This window comes from Lonchura striata, chromosome Z, assembly GCF_050655825.1.
Source record: "Lonchura striata isolate lonStrDom1 chromosome Z, ASM5065582v1, whole genome shotgun sequence".
NCBI lineage: Eukaryota > Metazoa > Chordata > Aves > Passeriformes > Estrildidae > Lonchura > Lonchura striata.
In genome coordinates, this window is record NC_140740.1 from 51,874,913 (window position 1) to 51,887,420 (window position 12,508).

Consider the following 12,508-nt stretch of genomic DNA (forward strand, 5'->3'; position numbering starts at 1 on the left):
CGAGGAGTCTGCGCCCATGTTCTTGTACAGCTGGGCAAGCTCTGCTGCAAAGACCTCAGGAAACAGGGGGCAGCTGTCCCTGAACCTGGTGGCTTGGCCTCTCTCGCCGCTTCCTGGTCCTTCTCTTGACTCTGTTTCACCACTAGGGACACCACGGCTTTCCCAGGAAGAGTCCCAGTCCTGTCCTGTTGCCTCTTTGTCTTCCTGGCTCCTGCTGTAGAAACAGATTTCCAAGAACACTCCTCAGAGATATAAATTTGGAGCACAGTTAGAGGATTGCACTGCAGTGGTTTCCACAGAGCCCTGCTAGGAGCTGCCAGGGCAATCCAGCATGGTGCAAACACTTCATTGCCAATGGCAGCAATGAATAACTCACATGTTTCCCTTCGGCAGCGGGTACAAGATTATGTACCGAACCGCTGCCCCAAGCAGAAACAAAGTTGAGGCTGCTACTGTCCCTAGGATGTAGTACTTGCTCGGGTCACGGTGTCCAACAGTCTTGGCGTTTTGCACAGCAGCTGACCCTGGCAGGAGAAAAGGCAATGCGAGAGACAATGTGTGTACTCTGCACTAGCGATAATGCCACAGTGTGCTTCAGATACCCAAGGTTTATTGTCTTCAGAGATCTGTTCCTCTGGCTCTGGTGTCTCAGCACCAGGGTACAAGAGGGATGCCATAACGTTCTCATGGAGAAGAGCCCGCTGTGTGCCTGGGAGCAGCTGCACCAGCACAGTTCCCATCCCTTCTTCCAAGCTGCAGGCCAAGGCTGGGCACTGGGCACCGGCAGGACATCCCTGGAGAGCACCGCAGGGATATAACAGAAATGCTGCTCTTCTTCCAAGACAGCATCCCTAGCACTCACCTGAATAGTCCTCACGCTTAGGAAGCGTTCTGGTGTCCTGTATTGGTTCTTTTTCTTCATCTGAACCTGGCACGCTGACAAATTCTTCCTTAGGGAAGGTCTCCGGCATAGTCTCAGAATCCGTCTCTTCAGAAAAAACATTGGACACTTTAAGCAGCAGCCACTGCCCCTTACCACAAGCACAGTATCATGGCCCGGGCATTCTGGCAGGTGTCAGTGAGGAGCCAACTGTCCCCAAAGACAAGAGGAATTGACAGCTGGATTTTCGTCAATGCAACAAGAAATGCAGATCCAAAACACCCAAGATGTAGTCAAACAAATGACCCACAGAAGGAATATCTTCAGGTTCACGAAAACTCACACTGGGGGTCCAGCTTCAACCCATCCCCCGAGCCTGACGTTTGGCAGGGGCAGCCAAGATTTTGTGGGATATCATTACTGTCTCCATGCTGTGCTGAGTGTGAGGTGAACACAAATTCAGCACAGGCTTTTTCCCCACATCTGGGTGCCAGTGTCCGCACACAGCAGCTGTGGACACTAATGGCACAACTGCAGCAGCAGCTGGAGATTACCCTGGCAATCAATCTGGAAGCACAACTGGGAGCAGACCCTGTGCTGGCCCATCTCTATGGCTCACTCCAGGAGGTGTGACATGGAGTGTCGCTGCAGCAAGACTTGGACTGAGCGCTTCTGGCTGTCCAGGATACAGCACATCCCTCCAGGAACCAAAAGCTCAGCTTCCCAGGTGCCAGGCTTAACAGAGTGGGATATACTAACCAGACGGGACTTCATCCAAGGCTGGCAGGAGCTCCTCTGGAAATTCTGAGAATCCTTCAGGGAATTCTTCAGGAACCTTGTCATAATTCTGCCCTATGATAGATTTAAAAAAGGATGTTATAGCCATGAAGGTGTATTTCTCACAAATAACAAGGGGGAAAAGGAGTGCTGATTCTTATGAAGGCAGTAGAGACTGGCTACTCACGCTTGAGGTACCAGCTGGGAATCAGCATGGCATCTGGCTCCAGCTCAGGGGCTGAAAGAGATCTCTCTGTGTCCACACCTACAGCGAAATCCGCAGGAGAACTTAGCATTGCGTGCATCGCCCTCATGCTCACACCTCAAGGCCTGGATGTGGAAGGTACTGACAGGGCACGTTCAGGCAGGTGTGCATCCTCACAGCTGCAGGGGGGTCTGGCTGCCCTTGGGACACTGAGCTGGCAGCTCTCACATGAAGTGAAAAGCCATGGCATGCTCACAGGACCTGTGGGGGGCCTCAGCCCTGGAGCCTGGCCAGGAGGCTGGATAACCTGAGCTGAGTGATGGATAACCATTGCTGAGTGATGGTAACAAGAGTTTGAGTGATGGTAAGCAGTGCTGAGTGATGGACAACCAGAACAGACTGAAGGATAATCCATTCTGAGGTTCTGGACCTGAACTGCCTCTTCCCACCTCCTCGCTCCTTAGCAACCTCTCTCCATGCTGCACCCTAAAGCAGATGCAGCCACTCACACCTCCCCTGGTGTGTCTGCCCCACTGCCCACACCACAGTGGCTTCCTGGCTCAGCCAGCCCTAGTCCTGGCCCCACTGCCTCCAGCCAAAGCTATGTGCTGGCCCCTGCCTGCCTACCTGCTCCCTGCCCAGGTGTTGGAGCACTCCAGGCATTCTGGGCTTGCGGGACCAGGAGAAAGAGGAGCAGGAGGTAGTGGCTCAGCACCATGATTCTGCTGCTCCTGACGCTGCTGCTGCTGCTGCTTCTGCAGTGTTGCCCAGAGCGAGCACTGAAGAGCACAGTGGGGCTCTGGAAGCTCGCATCAAACAGGGCTCTGTGAGCTCATAATGAAGTCTGTGAACTGCCCAATGAATGCCCACATTGCCTGTGAATTCCTGGACCCGCCCTCTATTGATTTTCCTTATTCTGCTTAGGAATGGAAGGAACAAAATGGAGAAGGGTTGATGAATTCTGGGAGGCAGCACTGTGCCTGGGAATGCAGAGGCACTCAGGTCCTATTTCTCTGAAATCCCCATCAGTAGCCCTGTATAAAGGCTGCTGTAAAAAGCCCAAATGCAAGTGTCTTTCTTTGGTAATAATTTTGTCTGACAGCATTCTGGCAGGAAACCTGCTTTTCCCATTACTTCTGCTACAGTTTCATGACCTTTGATGGCAGCACTTCTTCCATCGTCCACTGTCACGCAAACATGGACGTGCAGTGCTCGTGCTTCTCCCAGGTTAACATGGTTTATTTCCTTACCACTTCCAAGCCTACTCAAAGCTCTCTTAAGGAGCCCCGCTAACTCCTGAGCCAAGATCCTTTTTCCCTTGGAGGCAGGTGGAGCCCATGTGCCAGCATCAGGCCTGGTGTCCCGTAGAGTAACCCACAGCCAAAGCGCCACACTTCTGCTGGGCACACCAGGGTGCCAGGTATTCACCTCTGGAACCTCCCTGCGTCTGGGTCACTGCAGGTGGCAGACGTAAATGCCACATGTGCCCCAGATCCCTCAAGCAGTCATCCAGAGGCCCTGAGCTCCCTCTTGCTTGTCCTTGGACACCATGTGGTAATGCCATGGGAGATACACAAAGCTATCATTTCCTGCAGATAAGAGTTAACACAGCTAGCCTTTAGCTGAGCAGCTAAAGTTTCTGGGTAGGAAACATTTATGACTTAACATGCTCCAGGCACAGAATCTCTTGGAAAGCCTCAGAGAGCACCTTTGGTATAATTACCTCTGAAGCACCAGTGAACCCCCAGGTGCTTAGACCTGTAAGCAGTGAGGCACTGAAAGATTTCCACCCCTTTAGGGTGTCCCTCCAAGGCTCCTAAGCAGTCTCCAGCTGACAAGCTGCATAACCTCGGCCAATGCCACCCTCTGGAATCAAGCACAGATCGCGGCCCACCTTGAAGGCAGCGGCACATAAGGAGCAGAGGGCCGTACCAGGCTGGAGGGTGTCTTGGTGACATGTCCCAGCCAGAAGCCGGGCAGGCTGCCCAGCTGGCTCGGCGTTGGGTCCCAGTGCCATCTCGGGCCCTCCATTGCTGCCCGAGGGGAGGCACAGGTGAACACTGCCCTTCTGTGCTCCTCAAGTGGCTCTAGAGCCAGTCTCTCCCTGAGCGCGCTCGGCGGCATTGTGCTGCCCGGCGGCTCGTCACCAGCTGTGGGACCAGTGTCCCCAGAGCACCTGTGGTGCTGCTGAAGCCGCCAGCCGCGTGTGGCACGGCACGGAGGCAGCGCTGCCCGCGGCCTCCTCGCCCCCCGCCGCCGCCATTTCGCAGGGGCCGTGAGGGGCGGGCACGGGGCTGTGGGGCTGTGCCGGCCCCGCTGCCCGGGCCGCGGCTCCGGCTGCTGCCGCTGGCTCGGAGCGTCCCCGCTCCGGCCCGAGGGCCGAGGCGCCTGTGCCGGGCCCCATTCGCCGCTGTCGTGCCGCTGCAGGAGAGCTGCCCGCCGTGTCCCGGCTGCAGAGAACGGCCGCCGGGGCAGCTCGCCTGGCCGTCGGAGCTGAGGCTGGCACAGGGGGCCGAGCCACGAAATAAAGACAGAAGAGACAGGCCAGCGAGCAGAACGGAGAGACGACGAGAGCAACAGGGGGGCAGGGAACGGGAGCAGAGCTGCGGGAAGGGGCAGCAGGGACAGAGGAAGAGCCGCACAACGAGCAGGAGGGAGCAGGAGAGAACGAAGTCTGGGCTGGGGCAGGACCGAGACTGTTGAAGGAGCTTTGGAGGGACAGGAAGAGAGAGGGGGACTGGGAAAGAACACGGATAGAGTGAGAAAGCAAGGGACTGGTACCTGGACAGAGCAACACACAAGGAGAAACTCATGGCCAGATTTTGCTGCAGCCCACAATCCAGAAGTGTTTTCCTGCTGCAGTGGCATGTTGCCACGTTGGCATGTCGGCTCCCTCAGAAGCAGCCGAGGCATTTCAGAAATGGCACTGCAGGGCATGGCCATGTGTGCTACATGTGTGCTACAGCTCTCAGTTCACATGCGCTCCCGTAGAGCTGCAAGTGTGGATGTCTATATGACAAGAGTTTGTGTGGCTTGGTTCAAGGCTTGAGGCTCAGCTCTCTTCTGAAAAGAACCTTGGGCTGCCCTCTCAGGAGGTGGGGTATCTCAGAGGCTGCTGAGAGGCCCATGGGAGACAGCCCAGAGGTGGAGCTGGAGCTGCTGTGCAGAGGAGAGGAGAGCAGTGGAGAGGGATGTGCATGAGGAGCTCAGTGGTTCCTCTTCACCACTCCAAAGGGAAGAGCATTGTCTTGGGACAGTCTCTACTACCTGAGCCAGAAGTATAAGAAGCCCTCCAAAACCCCAGTGTCCAGACATGCCTACAAGCATCTCTCTGGCAATTGCTGCTGTCAATATCCTTCCCACACACTGCAGGCAAGAGTCAGCCTGAAAGCTGGGCCGTGATCCTGGACAACAGCTTTGCTGCACTCACACGGCCAGCTTTGGCTGTAACTGGCCGAGCTGGAGCAGGCATGGGGAAAGGCTTGCAGGACCACAGTGAATCTGGCTTGTGAGCCCAGGACAGCAGTTCCCTGGCATGCAGGTTTCTTGCAGTACCTTGCTTTCTTCACCTGAGACAGGCACTCTGTCACTTCTTTCCACCTGGGAGGCCATGTTATTCACACTTCTGCATTCCGTCACTGGAAGTTGAGCAGGAAATGCCCAGGTCTGTATTGCCTCAGTCCTAATCTCCCTGAACCAAAAGTTAAGTCCCAAAACAGCAATTAAGGAGCCACACACAACCTGCACCTGCTGCACTCAAACAAAAGCCCGGAGCACACTTCCTGAGCTTTCTTCCACCTTTGGCTTTTTTCCCATAGGGAGTGGGAAAAGACTGTTGTTTTTATCATAATTATACCTGGAGCCCTGAGGCTGCCAGCAGGAGTGCCTCTGCTGCACGTTACACCCTCCTAGCTGGACTGTCTGGACATTCCCTCTAAGTGGGCACAGCAGCAGGCAGGTCCTTGGGGAGATGGACAAGTAGGGCAAAACCAACAATACAGGGGAGAAAGGAGCAACCCATTGGTAATAAAATATGCTATAACTATAACAAATTGGGGCAGGCCGGGTGGGGGGGGAGGAGGGCTTATGAAACTGACTACTAGGACTGAATGACAGGGAAAAACACCCACCGCAACACTGCACTGCAGTGCAAGTTTCTCACAGCTCCTCTCACAGCCCCAGCCCTGCTGCCAGCTCTGTGCATTCTACCCCAACTGAAACAGCCGCAACAGGCAAAAATGTACTGCTCTTGAAAATACATTTATTTATTTGTCACTATCACTAAAATAATCCTCGTCCCCTAATATAAAGTATCACTATCGCTATCACTAAATGTATCACTACCACTACAATTATCACTACCGCTATCGCTATTTCTCATTATCACTATCACTATACGTAATCAAAGTCGTCAAATATAAAGTGTTCCTGCTGGTACTGGTAGCAGGGGCACCAGGATGGCATGGGCTGAGGTGAGTCTAGGGAAATCCAGTGGTCCCGTGAAGAGGCACCACCAGCCAGAGCACAGAAGGAACATGTGGGCAGAGGCGAGGAGTCTGCGCCCATGTTCTTGTACAGCTGGGCAAGCTCTGCTGCAAAGACCTCAGGAAACAGGGGGCAGCTGTCCCTGAACCTGGTGGCTTGGCCTCTCTCGCCGCTTCCTGGTCCTTCTCTTGACTCTGTTTCACCTCTAGGGACACCACGGCTTTCCCAGGAAGAGTCCCAGTCCTGTCCTGTTGCCTCTTTGTCTTCCTGGCTCCTGCTGTAGAAACAGATTTCCAAGAACATTCCTCAGAGATATAAATTTGGAGCACAGTTAAGAGGATTGCACTGCAGTGGTTTCCACAGAGCCCTGCTAGGAGCTGCCAGGGCACTCCAGCATGCTGCAAACACTTCATTGCCAATGGCAGCAATGAATAACTCACATGTTTCCCTTCGGCAGGCGGTACAGGATTGTGTACCGAACCGCTGCCCCAAGCAGAAACAAAGTTGAGGCTGCTACTGTCCCTAGGATGTAGTACTTGCTCAGGTCACGGTGTCCAACAGTCTTGGCTTTTTGCACAGCAGCTGACCCTGGCAGGAGAAAAGGCAATGCGAGAGACAATGTGTGTACTCTGCACTAGCGATAATGCCACAGTGTGCTTCAGATGCCCAAGGTTTATTGTCTTCAGAGATCTGTTCCTCTGGCTCTGGTGTCTCAGCACCAGGGTACAAGAGGGATGCCATAAAGTTCTCATGGAGAAGAGCCCAGTGTGTGCCTGGGAGCAGCTGCACCAGCACAGTTCCCATCCCTTCTTCCAAGCTGCAGGCCAAGGCTGGGCACTGGGCACCGGCAGGACATCCCTGGAGAGCACTGCAGGGATATAACAGAAATGCTGCTCTTCTTCCAAGACAGCATCCCTAGCACTCACCTGAATAGTCCTCACGCTTAGGAAGCGTTCTGGTGTCCTGTATTGGTTCTTTTTCTTCATCTGAACCTGGCATGCTGACAACTTCTGCCTTAGGGAAGGTCTCCGGCATAGTCTCAGAATCCGTCTCTTCAGAAAAAACATTGGACACTTTAAGCAGCAGCCACTGCCCCTTACCACAAGCACAGTATCATGGCCCGGGCATTCTGGCAGGTGTCAGTGAGGAGCCAACTGTCCCCAAAGACAAGAGGAATTGACAGCTGGATTTTTGTCAATGCAACAAGAAATGCAGATCCAAAACACCCAAGACTTAGTCAACCAAATGACCCACAGAAGGAATATCTTCAGGTTCACGAAAACTCACACTGGGGTCCAGCTTCAACCCATCCCCCTGAGCCTGAGGTTTGGCAGGGGCAGCCAAGATTTTGTGGGATATCATTACTGTCTCCATGCTGTGCTGAGTGTGAGGTGAACACAAATTCAGCACAGGCTTTTTCCCCACAACTGGGTGCCAGTGTCCGCACACAGCAGCTGTGGCCACTAATGGTACAACTGCAGCAGCAGCTGGAGATTACCCTGGCAATCAATCTGGAAGCACAACTGGGAGCAGACCCTGTGCTGGCCCATCTCTATGGCTCACTCCAGGAGGTGTGACATGGAGTGTCGCTGCAGCAAGACTTGGACTGAGCGCTTCTGGCTGTCCAGGATACAGCACATCCCTCCAGGAACCAAAAGCTCAGCTTCCCAGGTGCCAGGCTTAACAGAGTGGGATATACTAACCAGATGGGACTTCATCCAAGGCTGGCAGGAGCTCCTCTGGAAATTCTGAGAATCCTTCAGGGAATTCTTCAGGAACCTTGCCATAATTCTGCCCTATGATAGATTTAAAAAAGGATGTTATAGCCATGAAGGTGTATTTCTCACAAATAACAAGGGGGAAAAGGAGTGCTGATTCTTATGAAGGCAGTAGAGACAGGCTACTCAATCTTGAGGTACCAGCTGGGAATCAGCATGGCATCTGGCTCCAGCTCAGGGGCTGAAAGAGATCTCTCTGTGTCCACACCTACAGCGAAATCCGCACGAGAAGTTAGCATTGCGTGCACTGCACTCATGCTCACACCTCAAGGCCTGGATGTGGAAGGTACTGAGAGGGCACGCTCAGGCAGGTGTGCATCCTCACAGCTGCAGGGGGGTCTGGCTGCCCTTGGGACACTGAGCTGGCAGCTCTCACATGAAGTGAAAAGCCATGGCATGCTCACAGGACCTGTGGGGGGCCTCAGCCCTGGAGCCTGGCCAGGAGGCTGGATAACCTGAGCTGAGTGATGGATAACCATTGCTGAGTGATGGTAACAAGAGTTTGAGTGATGGTAAGCAGTGCTGAGTGATGGACAACCAGAACAGACTGAAGGATAATCCATTCTGAGGTTCTGGACCTGAACTGCCTCTTCCCACCTCCTCGCTCCTTAGCAACCTCTCTCCATGCTGCACCCTAAAGCAGATGCAGCCACTCACACCTCCCCTGGTGTGTCTGCCCCACTGCCCACACCACGGTGGCTTCCTGGCTCAGCCAGCCCTAGTCCTGGCCCCACTGCCTCCAGCCAAAGCTATGTGCTGGCCCCTGCCTGCCTACCTGCTCCCTGCCCAGGTGTTGGAGCACTCCAGGCATTCTGGGCTTGCGGGACCAGGAGAAAGAGGAGCAGGAGGTAGTGGCTCAGCACCATGATTCTGCTGCTCCTGACGCTGCTGCTGCTGCTGCTGCAGTGTTGCCCAGAGTGAGCACTGAAGAGCACAGTGGGGCTCTGGAAGCTCGCATCAAACAGGGCTCTGTGAGCTCATAATGAAGTCTGTGAACTGCCCAATGAATGCCCACATTGCCTGTGAATTCCTGGACCCGCCCTCTATTGATTTTCTTTATTTTGCTTAGGAATGGAAGGAGCAAAATGGAGAAGGGTTGATGAATTCTGGGAGGCAGCACTGTGCCTGGGAATGCAGAGGCACTCAGGTCCTATTTCTCTGAAATCCCCATCAGTAGCCCTGTATGAAGGCTTCTGTAAAAACGCCAAATGCAAGTGTCTTTCTTTGGTAATAGATTTGTCTGACAGCATTCTGGCAGGAAACCTGCTTTTCCCATTACTTCTGCTACAGTTTCATGACCTTTGATGGCAGCACTTCTTCCATCCTCCACTGTCACGCAAACATGGACGTGCAGTGCTCGTGCTTCTCCCAGGTTAACATGGTTTATTTCCTTACCACTTCCAAGCCTACTCAAAGCTCTCTTAAGGAGCCCCGCTAACTCCTGAGCCAAGATCCTTTTTCCCTTGGAGGCAGATGGAGCCCATGTGCCAGCATCAGGCCTGGTGTCCCGTAGAGTAACCCACAGTCAAAGCGCCACACTTCTGCTGGGCACACCAGGGTGCCAGGTATTCACCTCTGGAACCTCCCTGCGTCTGGGTCACTGCAGGTGGCAGACGTAAATGCCACATGTGCCCCAGATCCCTCAAGCAGTCATCCAGAGGCCCTGAGCTCCCTCTTGCTTGTCCTTGGACACCACGTGGTAATGCCATGGGAGATACACAAAGCTATCATTTCCTGCAGATAAGAGTTAACACAGCTAGCCTTTAGCTGAGCAGCTAAAGTTTCTGGGTAGGAAATCATTATGACTTATATGTGCCACACACACAATCTCTTGGAAAGCCTTAGAGAGCACCTTTGGTATAATTACCCCTGAAGCACCAGTGAACCCCCAGGTGCTTAGACCTGCAAGCACTGAGGCCCTGAAAGATTTCCACCCCTTTAGGGTGTCCCTCCAAGGCTCCTAAGCAGTCTCCAGCTGACAAGCTGCATAACCTCGGCCAATGCCACCCTCTGGAATCAAGCACATGTCGCGGCCCACCTTGAAGGCAGCGGCACATAAGGAGCAGAGGGCCGTACCAGGCTGGAGGGTGTCTTGGTGACATGTCCCAGCCAGAAGCCGGGCAGGCTGCCCAGCTGGCTCGGCGTTGGGTCCCAGTGCCATCTCGGGCCCTCCATTGCTGCCCGAGGGGAGGCACAGGTGAACACTGCCCTTCTGTGCTCCTCAAGTGGCTCTAGAGCCAGTCTCTCCCTGAGCGCGCTCGGCGGCATTGTGCTGCCCGGCGGCTCGTCACCAGCTGTGGGACCAGTGTCCCCAGAGCACCTGTGGTGCTGCTGAAGCCGCCAGCCGCGTGTGGCACGGCACGGAGGCAGCGCTGCCCGCGGCCTCCTCGCCCCCCGCCGCCGCCATTTCGCAGGGGCCGTGAGGGGCGGGCACGGGGCTGTGGGGCTGTGCCGGCCCCGCTGCCCGGGCCGCGGCTCCGGCTGCTGCCGCTGGCTCGGAGCGTCCCCGCTCCGGCCCGAGGGCCGAGGCGCCTGTGCCGGGCCCCATTCGCCGCTGTCGTGCCGCTGCAGGAGAGCTGCCCGCCGTGTCCCGGCTGCAGAGAACGGCCGCCGGGGCAGCTCGCCTGGCCGTCGGAGCTGAGGCTGGCACAGGGGGCCGAGCCACGAAATAAAGACAGAAGAGACAGGCCAGCGAGCAGAACGGAGAGACGACGAGAGCAAAAGGGGGGCAGGGAACGGGAGCAGAGCTGCGGGAAGGGGCAGCAGGGACAGAGGAAGAGCCGCACAACGAGCAGGAGGGAGCAGGAGAGAACGAAGTCTGGGCTGGGGCAGGACCGAGACTGTTGAAGGAGCTTTGGAGGGACAGGAAGAGAGAGGGGGACTGGGAAAGAACACGGATAGAGTGAGAAAGCAAGGGACTGGTACCTGGACAGAGCAACACACAAGGAGAAACTCATGGCCAGATTTTGCTGCAGCCCACAATCCAGAAGTGTTTTCCTGCTGCAGTGGCATGTTGCCACGTTGGCATGTCGGCTCCCTCAGAAGCAGCCGAGGCATTTCAGAAATGGCACTGCAGGGCATGGCCATGTGTGCTACATGTGTGCTACAGCTCTCAGTTCACATGCGCTCCCGTAGAGCTGCAAGTGTGGATGTCTATATGACAAGAGTTTGTGTGGCTTGGTTCAAGGCTTGAGGCTCAGCTCTCTTCTGAAAAGAACCTTGGGCTGCCCTCTCAGGAGGTGGGGTATCTCAGAGGCTGCTGAGAGGCCCATGGGAGACAGCCCAGAGGTGGAGCTGGAGCTGCTGTGCAGAGGAGAGGAGAGCAGTGGAGAGGGATGTGCATGAGGAGCTCAGTGGTTCCTCTTCACCACTCCAAAGGGAAGAGCATTGTCTTGGGACAGTCTCTACTACCTGAGCCAGAAGTATAAGAAGCCCTCCAAAACCCCAGTGTCCAGACATGCCTACAAGCATCTCTCTGGCAATTGCTGCTGTCAATATCCTTCCCACACACTGCAGGCAAGAGTCAGCCTGAAAGCTGGGCCGTGATCCTGGACAACAGCTTTGCTGCACTCACACGGCCAGCTTTGGCTGTAACTGGCCGAGCTGGAGCAGGCATGGGGAAAGGCTTGCAGGACCACAGTGAATCTGGCTTGTGAGCCCAGGACAGCAGTTCCCTGGCATGCAGGTTTCTTGCAGTACCTTGCTTTCTTCACCTGAGACAGGCACTCTGTCACTTCTTTCCACCTGGGAGGCCATGTTATTCACACTTCTGCATTCCGTCACTGGAAGTTGAGCAGGAAATGCCCAGGTCTGTATTGCCTCAGTCCTAATCTCCCTGAACCAAAAGTTAAGTCCCAAAACAGCAATTAAGGAGCCACACACAACCTGCACCTGCTGCACTCAAACAAAAGCCCGGAGCACACTTCCTGAGCTTTCTTCCACCTTTGGCTTTTTTCCCATAGGGAGTGGGAAAAGACTGTTGTTTTTATCATAATTATACCTGGAGCCCTGAGGCTGCCAGCAGGAGTGCCTCTGCTGCACGTTACACCCTCCTAGCTGGACTGTCTGGACATTCCCTCTAAGTGGGCACAGCAGCAGGCAGGTCCTTGGGGAGATGGACAAGTAGGGCAAAACCAACAATACAGGGGGAAAAGGAGCAACCCATTGGTAATAAAATATGCTATAACTATAACAAATTGGGGCAGGCCGGGTGGGGGGGGAGGAGGGCTTATGAAACTGACTACTAGGACTGAATGACAGGGAAAAACACCCACCGCAACACTGCACTGCAGTGCAAGTTTCTCACAGCTCCTCTCACAGCCCCAGCCCTGCTGCCAGCTCTGTGCATTCTACCCCAACTGAAACAGCCGCAACAGGCAAAAA

At 54.8% G+C, this 12,508-nt stretch overlaps 1 protein-coding gene across 1 annotated transcript; it reads right to left on the minus strand.

Moving 5' to 3' along the window:
- Window positions 1-332: 332 nt before the first annotated feature.
- Window positions 333-2,396, minus strand: LOC146763821 (uncharacterized). Its single transcript, XM_085567799.1, has 3 exons — window positions 1,845-2,396; window positions 1,640-1,732; window positions 333-988 (listed from the first exon to the last, which is right to left on the minus strand). The coding sequence occupies exons 1-3, from the start codon at window positions 1,969-1,971 to the stop codon at window positions 852-854; spliced, it is 357 nt and encodes a 118-aa protein (XP_085423925.1). The 5' UTR covers window positions 1,972-2,396; the 3' UTR covers window positions 333-851.
- Between the last annotated feature and the right edge of the window lie 10,112 nt (window positions 2,397-12,508).